Genomic DNA, 9,597 nt, shown 5'->3' with positions numbered 1-9,597 from the left:
TAATTATTATTCATACAGGAACTAAATTCACACAAATTAAGCCTAGACATTGGTATATGTATACATTCTCTCTTTCTTTCTTATTTGCTGATATATATATATATATATTCACATTATATTATAAGAAGAAAGAACTTTTTTTTCCTTTTGCAGGAATATGTAGAAAGAACTTTCTCACAAAAACAAAGTGCCCCGGGAAGAATTTTATCTGATTCCAATTATGTCTTTATATGTATAATTGTGATTAAAAACTCGTAATTTTAAATCAGAGTTTAGGTTTGAAGGTACTGTCTTTATTTTATTCATTTAAAGTTGGTATAAAAGGTTAGAACTACTTCACTTCAAACTAAACAGGTGATAATTATCCAAATCATGAGCTCAATATGGGACTTTGAAAAATTAATTATCTTCACTATCAGTTCAGTTTTAAAGATAAAAAAGAAGAAGAAGAAGAAGAAGAAGAAGAAGAAGAAGGAGGAGGAGGAGGAGGAGAAATACAAAAGAATTAGCAACACCCCCACCCACCCCATATATATGTATAAAACGTGCACGGGTGTGGAAGCGACACGTGTGGCTATCCAAAAGCCTCAGTATTTAAGGTTTTAGCTGACATCCAGTAATCCAGTAGACATTACGATGTCTGTGTACAGAAGCAAGCAATACACATATATTAATTAACAAGTAAAATTATTATGTTCTGTTCGTGTGTGTGTATATGTATATATATATTCACCTTTGCTTTTGTTGCAATAAGGATTTCAGGTGATTGTACCGTAAGGCCTTTGCACTTAGTGGAAAACCTAAGCTGGTGTTTTTCAAGTGAACGATTGATTATATATACCCAAAACATATATAAATAGCATAGCATATATAGGACCAGGTAGAAGAAGGTAACCAAAGATACTCCACTGTCCACCTCATGGCCCTTTCCATTTCTCTCCCTAGCTAATATTTTTCCTTTTTTTTTCTTGTTTCCACTGCTCTTCACCCAGACACTTCTAAAAGTGGGTTCACTTGGTAACCTAGAGTGGGATAAATAGCAGGAGGGAAATAAAGAAACGAAGGACTAGCTTTTACTATTTTCTTGTGTGTGTGTGAGAGAGAGAGAGAGAGAGAGGAGAGAGAGAGAACATGGGAAGAGGGAAAGTAGAGCTGAAGAGGATAGAGAACAAGATTAACAGGCAAGTCACATTTGCCAAGAGGAGGAATGGGCTTCTCAAGAAGGCCTATGAACTCTCGGTTCTCTGTGATGCTGAGGTTGCCCTCATCATCTTCTCCAATCGTGGCAAGCTCTTTGAGTTCTGTAGCAGCTCTAGGTATCCCCCTCTCTCTTTTTCTAAAATTCGTGTTTGTTTAATCCGGCAAATTTTGCGCTGTCTGTTTTATTCGGGCTTGGGACCGAGGCAGATTTCTTTCTCTTATGAATACACACAAAAAAGAAACCCATGTGTAAATTTGTGTTGTTTGTGTATATGGATGTATTGTGAGTGTAATATATATATATATGTGGATATGTATGCGTGTGAAGCTTTGCTTCTGTACATCTTCTCTCCTAATTTGGTCCATCAAGTTAGGTTTCCACCATGTGCAGTTTTTGTTGTCATGTTTTCCTGCAAGATCTGTGCACTTTCCATCCTTCCAAATTTTTAGTGAATTTTCTTAGCCTATGCGTACATGTACTACAAATAGATCTGTTTCTATAGAAGCAGGTTTTGTAAGTTACCATCGGCATAGAAATAGAGCTTTTTGTGGTTGTTATTCGGAAGATCTACCTTTTCTTTCCCATTTCTTTTCACAATAATTAGAATTAATTAATTATTTCTATATCTTCTTTTGTGGAGTGTTTGCATCCATCTTGCTGAGGTTTTTTGTTGCCTGTTAAGTCCTAAATAAGATTTAGAGAAGCGTAAATCAGCGAACATTTTTTCCAATTATTTCTTCAATGAAATCTGCGTTAAGTTGATCCCTTCGTTAGATGATATGATGAAAGTAGATATAGTTAAAACACCACCAGAGTGTTTGAATGCTAAGATTTGATTTCCAGTGATCTAACCTTTTGCAGTGCAAGTCTGCGGAACTTAGGTGTTTAATAATTTAAAGATTAGTTTTCAAAAGGAGTGCAGGGAGAGAGACAGAGACAGACAGAAAATAGTACTGCTTGTTGGGTTCTAAAGCTGCAAATCTAACCCCCCAAAAAAGAAGAAAAAATACTTAAAAAAATTAGTATAAAATAATTTCATATGGCACTCATCTTTCCAGATCTAAATTATGACTGTTAGAGTAATTATCATATTCAGTTTCATATGAACGAAGCCATAAGAAAGGACTGCAGATAGTAGTAACAGGCAGTATATATTTTATTTTTGAAGAGTTAATGTCTGGGTGCATGAATCAGATTTCATGAATCATTTCTATCTTAGATATGCTTTTTCTTGTCTTAAATATATATATATATATATATATATCTAGGACTTTTTTCTATTTTTAATGTTTGTAATGACCTATTATAGAAATAAGGACTTCTTACCACTTTACAAAAAGAAAAAAAGAAATAATGGCATCTTATCTTCCTTGAGTACTATATATTACAGGTTTTAAAACATTTCAAGTCTATTTAGCAATATATGTGATGGCGTGGGTTTCTTATTGTTTGAGATAGGTCTAGCACTACTAATACACAATAGCATATTGCCTTTAGGTTTGCTGGAAAATACTGCATTGTTTAGGTCATCTTCTGTTGTCTTTCTTAGAGAATTGCAGACAAAGAATGCATAGGTATATGTGTGTGCGTTTGTGTGTGTGTTTGTATTTAGATAGTATACTGTTGGGGATGTGTTTCCCTGGTTAAAATAATAGATGGAAACATATAAAGAAAAATTAAGAACTGGAGATTTTCTAAACATGCTTTATTATTGTTTTAAGCTAATTGTTTAATTAATTGATAAACACTATGCTTGTTTACTTTGGAAAGGCAAACTATATACCGATCGGTTTTTCTTGTTCTTTATATGCATCTCAATTGAATGCATGCATTTCAAAGAAGATAATACGTGGAGTCATCTCAATCTGAACTGTCATAGCTAGGCAGTCTTGAATTGGTTTTAACCTTCTAAATCTCATAAATATTTGTGATGCTGATTTGTTTTCCTTTTTTTTTTCTTTTTCTGTGAGCCTAAGAAAGGCAGATTATTTTTTCTATTCTGAGAGCTGTATCATCTGTTTGAGTTATTATTTTTGTTGTATTTATATTTTTCTTGGACTCTGTAGGATGCTCTTGTGTGGGGGTTTGTGTAGAATTTAATTGAAATTATATTCCTATATAAGGTTGTATACTTTGATGCATAAATACATTAATTCCTATATTTAAAAAAATTATGATCTGTAGTTTTTTTTTTTTTTCTTGTGGCTTGATAGAGGTGCAGTTATTTAGTGTGAGAGGCTTATGTGAAGATATGTTTTCTTATACTTGTATAGTTTCTTCCCTTCAACAATTAGCATCCCAAATTATAGCAAATAGACTATATATAAACCCTAGATTGCACAAGTGGGAGTGGCTGCTCAAAAACCCTAGATTGCACACGTGATACCATGTTCAGTTTCTGCCTTTTAGTTTGATTTCTCTGTGGGGTTGTGGTATATTTGTGTTTTGTGTTTCGTTTATGCAATCCCCCATATGGTCTTCGGGGTTGTTAATGAGCGATGTCATGTTTTGGCTCTCTGAAACTTTTTCCTAAGTTAGTCTCAGTACATGTAATGATTGTAATCCCAATTAAAAATAAGGTATAGCTAATGTCTCAAAGTACAGTCGTCTTCTTCAATTCAGGTAGATATTGTCTTCCTGCTGAGTTTGTGGACTTGCAGTGTGCTTGTCTTCAGGTGATCTTTTACATGGTGCTTGTTTCTTGTTTTCATGTGTATTGGACTTAAAAGAGTTATCTGCTTGGTTTACCCTATTTGCTTGCTCTTTGAGTTGCTTTGTTTCTCTCTAGAGAAGTTTTGGCAGAAGCATTGGGTACTGTTGCTTCCTTTTTGAATTTGCATTTTAGGCATCTCCTACATTTTATAACCCCTAAAAGGGAAAACAGAAAACAAAACAGTAACCTATGATGATGATGATGATGCTTATATCTTCCTCCAAATTCAGCATGCCGAAAACTCTTGAAAGGTACCGAAAGTGCAGCTATGGTTCACTGGATCCCAGCCAACCTCTCAATGAGAACCAGGTATCCTATTATTATTATTATTATTATTATTATTATTATTATTATTATTATCTCTCGTAAGCATAATTAGATCAGAGCATGTCTAGTTCTGTTAAGTGCTATAATTATATATATATATATATATAATAAGGATATTTCTCTCTTTCTCATTTCCTTCAATCTTAGCCCCTTTTTGGTTCCATGAAACCGAGTGATGACAATTTATGTTGTATGGTTGTCATGTCCTGAAGCAAAATAGCTATCATGAATACCTGCGGCTTAAGACAAGAGTTGAGATCCTTCAGCGATCTCAGAGGTATTGATACCCTTTGCACTTGAACTGATGAAGTAAACTTCTTGTCTGCAATTTGATGTTTATATACTCAAAGAGTTAATTATATATATATTTGCCTAAGGGCATTTACCCACAAATTTTTTTTTAAAAAAAAGGTGAAGGCATTCAAGTCAATTATTCTTTATCTGCTATTGGTTGACGCAGAAACCTTCTTGGGGATGATTTGGCTCCATTGAGCACAAAGGAGCTTGAGCAGCTTGAGCACCAGCTGGAGACCTCCTTGAAGCAGATCAGATCAAAAAAGGTTAATTACTTCATATCTCTTAACATTGCATTGGGGGTATAGCTGTTGAACAGCCGTTGCTAATGTCAATATTAATTTGAAGTTGCTGTTATACATATACATATATTTATATATATATATATATATATGAATATGATTCTCCCTTTTGATACCTGTATATAGTGAAAGATTAAATTTGGTAAGTAATTAACATGAGACTAATAGAATATATACAGCGCTTAGCTGCTTCTCTTTTTTGTTTTTCATCTTCAAGTTGATCACGTTGCACCACTAAGAAGTACGAAAATGGTTTGAAAAAGTCATTTTGATGTTTCTAAACCGTTTTTCATTTTAAAAATGGTGAAGATGACCCGAAACGATTTTCAAGTCATTTCTATATTTTTTAAATTTATAATTTACTCTACAGTTCTACTTTTGAACTTTTTAAAAAAAATATTATTTTTACATTTTCATTTCGTATCGAAGACATACATGAAGAGATTCAAATACATGGAATGTGTCTTGGACATACTCTTCTTATAAGAACCCCTATTATTGGTGCATTCATGTTCAATCTAGGGGGTCTAGACCTAGCAAGCTTAGGGCTCAGCCTTGCACTGGCAATGACCTTTTCATGCCATCTTTCTCCTTTCAGTAGGACTTTAAAGCAGTTAATTCAATTAAGTCCATTTGTCCTGCGATGATTCTGAACCCACATATCTGTTTTGGATGCCTTCTCAGTTTCTATCCTTAATCTAGTTGGCCTCTTATATGTCTGGCCTTTACTTATGTGGGTTCTGGGTTATATTTTTTAATTGCTTTCTTAATGTTTTTAATAAAAAAAAATGTGAGAATTTATTTTTCCTTGGCATCCTTGTACATTAAACCTTAATTTACTTCAGAAAAAATAAGGAAAATCTAGAGGCTTTGTTTATATATATTTATACATATAATGTGCGTTTATTTCTTATATAAATGTGATGTAAATGACTTATGAGTTGCCATTTTCTTCAAAAAAAAATTGTTGCTGAGGTAAATATGGAACTTACAATCATCATAAACCTAGCCACATATAGGTATACATGTACAAGCACTTCAATGCATGGACCAAAAAAAAAAAGCATGCCTCATTCTAGGTATCATCTTTCTACAATATATTAATTCTTAGAAGATAGATAGAAAGCCTATCTTTTATATATCAATGAAATGAATAGATGGTTTTTAAATGATAAATTTAATTTAATAATAATACACACAATAAACTATAGAGTTGTTAAAATTTTTGTAGGTTTACACATAAAATTATACGTTCATTAAAAGGGTGAAATCCCACAAAATAAAATTGTTACAAATAAAAATCAGGGATTCGATGCATTCAAACCCTTTGAAATTGAGATTAGGGCCGAAGGGAAATCCCACAAAAAGAAATCAATACAAACAACAAACATAGTGTTACCATTCTTTATTTTTTTTTTTTTCCCTTTTTTACAGATGTGGAATTACCCACCAATATTAATTTTGTTCTTTGCTTGCAGACTCAGTTTATGCTTGATCAACTTGCTGAACTCCAGAGGAGGGTATGCATATATATTAACAAAAATAATTATATATATATATATAATTTGCACATGAAGTGATGGGCACATGTATAAAATTAAGCTTTGCTTCTTGCAGGAACAGATGCTTGCTGAGGCTAACAAAGCTTTGAGAAGGAAGGTACCATCTTCAATTAATTCCACACAAACATAAGTAGAGCTAATTTTCTGGCTAATTGATTAAAAAAAAAAAAACTCACCCACATTTGGAAATAATCTACGGTAAAGGTCTCCTATCATTTCTTTAGGATTACATGAATTTTAGACCTCTTAACAATCTTTTAATGTTTAATTGGTAGCATTAATTTCTTTGATGATGTGTTTCAGTCGCATTACATGATTGAGATCGGCTATATGAATACCTCTGCACCTTCTACTTTTCCTTAATTTGATAGTTTAAATTTCTTTGATGATATATGCTTGTAACCAGCTTCTATACCTGAATATCTGATCATTAACCAGCTAATTAAGTAATTTAAACCCGCAGTTTATGTTATATAATCCTGGATTTTAGATCATTTTTTACAGATTGGGATTAAACTAGAACATTTGGATTTCTGTTTAGTTGGAGGAAAGTGCCGTGGCAATGCCTCATCAACCACCATGGGAGGCTGCCGGCGGGCAACACATTACTTACAGCCACCACCTTCCTCCCCAGTCCGAGGGTTTCTTCCATCATCTCCCTTTGGGGCTCAACTCCACGCTGCAAATCGGGTATTTTTCTCAGGCTAAGTTTTAAAAATTATTGAACTCTTGTTGATTCCTACTATCACGACCCAATCCCGAATCAATAGTTTATTAATTACTTGATCCCATGCATCCACTCATAAGTCACCTTTTTAACTACTACTTTTGAGCGAGGAGGGAATGACTTGCTAATAAACACGATCGAGGTCTTTGGTTTCAGATACAATCCAGCTGTGGGAGCCGATGAGATGAATGCGATGGCGCCTCCACAAAATGCCGGCGCATTCATCCCCGAGTGGATGCTTTAATGGAAATTAAGATTCACATTTCCTTTCGGAATCTTCATCTACCATACATAAATAGCCTTCTTCTTCTTCTTCTTCTTCTTCTTCTTCTTCTTTTGTTGTTTTGGATGGCTGTAATGTATGTATTAAGCTACCTGCTGTATAAGACAATAAGAACTAGATTTGTACAAGTCCTTTTGGAGGAGGGCATCAACTCTTTTAACATATATGTAATGTGGGAAATTAAGCCCTACCCATGAATGTTTTGGCCCTGTAATTACAATTTAATCTTAATTGATTCCCTTAATTGCATGAATAATTAATATAAATCACCAAAAAGTATAAATGACATTTACCTATGGACAAAATGTTCACTTGGTCACATATATATCCATTGGAGTGTATATCATGATATATGCACCGATGTGTAATTATTGTAACAAATAATTGAAGTTGGAAATGACCTTGAACGACTTGGGCCCATGGTGTAACGAGTGAGTGGTGAATAGGTAACCTAACCCAAATAATAGCCAAGCCTAGCCCATTTTATTGGCCCAACTCCCGGCCCTGGGCTAGCTCATTAAGCATTGTTTGGTTGTCCCCATCATTATCAACCTAAATCCGAATTAAAGAATGGGATTTTTAAGTATTAATTATAGATTAATTAAAGCATAATAAACTCATTTAAAGGTCTAGCTAGTTACTGAGTGAGAAACCATGTCAAATCCAGCGCAAATGATTATCAAATAGAAATTAATATTTGTCTTTTGAAATGCCACTAAACCATCATTAATTGTTAACCTTACTCTTAATCCTAACAATTTCACTACCAGTGCAGGGGACGGTTTACAGATGAGTTGGCAGTTTTTGAAATGACTATTTTGCCCTTGTCCCCTTTTTCTCCCCATTTGTTATTGGAATTGTAGATTCATAAAATCTCTCTCTCTCTCTCTCACCAAAACAATAGCCACTCAAGAATCAAAATCTAATCTCCACTCACTCTCTCTCTCTCTCTCTCTCTCTCTCTCTCTCTCTCTCTCACACACACACACACACACACGATGGCTTCTCCTTTGAATTTTGTTCACAAATTTTGTATCGATTTTCCTTGCATTTTCGATAAGACAATTTCATATGATTTTGGTAATGGTTAGATATTGTTTAAGAGTGAATTTCATCTATATTCTGCATTTAATTCAAAGTTTTTATGACCCATAATTCATTTCTTTCACTTCTTGAAAGTTTTTCAGGTTCAGTATTAATTTTTTGTTTGTCTTTTTATTTACATGTAGTTCTTCAATCTGGGTATCACTTTTTTTTTCTTGAAATTTTAATTTTATATGCTTGTTTGAGATGAATATGACATTTCTAACCTTTGTCGATCATCTTGAACGCCAAATATTGCTAATTGCGCCATCGATTATGAGTTTATGTGCGTTGATGAAAAACACAGTGATTGACAGTGGCCGATTGGTTTGGGTAGAGCAAAAAAAAACAAATCACATTTTTTCACTTTTTGAACAATGTCCATACTTTCTATCTCCAACTTTTAATTTTAGATCTAAAATATCACCAGTTTATTTGGAGAATTTATTTCAATTTATCACATCTAATTAAGTGTGTGGATAATATATATATTTAAATTTGTTAGTTATGTAGTTAGCTATTTAATTATTGAAATAAAACTTATATGGTATTAGAATACATCAAAATGACCACCAAAAAAAGACCTATTGTTTATTTTAATATGTAAAAATTATTCAAATGCAATATTTACATTAAAAATTTAAGTGTATTTTGTAACAAATTATAGCATATACTAACTAATTGTATAATAAATTTGATAACAAAAATATTAAATTTATGTCTAATTAATAAATATATAAGTTCGAAAACACACCCACAGAGATATATATATATATAACTATATATAAAAAAATTAAAAACAAATTTGACAAATACAGGATCTGGACTAAGCCTGTCATTACGATGCGTTCTGGGTAGATGCTAGAATCTATCGTTGCAACCATTAATTCCAACAATCTGGAACCTAGAAAATAGCTAGGAGGAGAGCGAGGGAGGGGTGGTGACAAAACCTGGTTTAATATGGGGAGTCGTTCTACGGAGCCCGACGGGCCTACCAAACGAATCACAGAAAAGGGCAAAAAAGACGATTTTGTCGTCTCCCACTTTGCAAATTTGCAAAGCGGGCCACTACCCCCCTATCTGGTGTGCCTCCCCTGCTATGGCC

At 33.5% G+C, this 9,597-nt stretch overlaps 1 protein-coding gene across 1 annotated transcript; it reads left to right on the top strand.

The window, feature by feature from the left end:
• The first annotated feature begins 937 nt into the window (after positions 1–937).
• Positions 938–7,599, top strand: LOC127793061 (agamous-like MADS-box protein MADS2). The gene is made up of 8 exons (XM_052323828.1): positions 938–1,316; positions 4,145–4,223; positions 4,454–4,518; positions 4,702–4,801; positions 6,316–6,357; positions 6,455–6,496; positions 6,941–7,089; positions 7,283–7,599. The coding sequence occupies exons 1-8, from the start codon at positions 1,132–1,134 to the stop codon at positions 7,368–7,370; spliced, it is 750 nt and encodes a 249-aa protein (XP_052179788.1). The 5' UTR covers positions 938–1,131; the 3' UTR covers positions 7,371–7,599.
• Positions 7,600–9,597: the final 1,998 nt, after the last annotated feature.

The sequence above is a fragment of the Diospyros lotus genome, unplaced genomic scaffold (genome assembly GCF_014633365.1).
Source record: "Diospyros lotus cultivar Yz01 unplaced genomic scaffold, ASM1463336v1 superscaf1, whole genome shotgun sequence".
NCBI classification, from domain to species: Eukaryota; Viridiplantae; Streptophyta; class Magnoliopsida; order Ericales; family Ebenaceae; genus Diospyros; species Diospyros lotus.
Note: the sequence above shows the minus strand (reverse complement) of the source record. Positions and strands in the feature narration are given on the sequence as shown.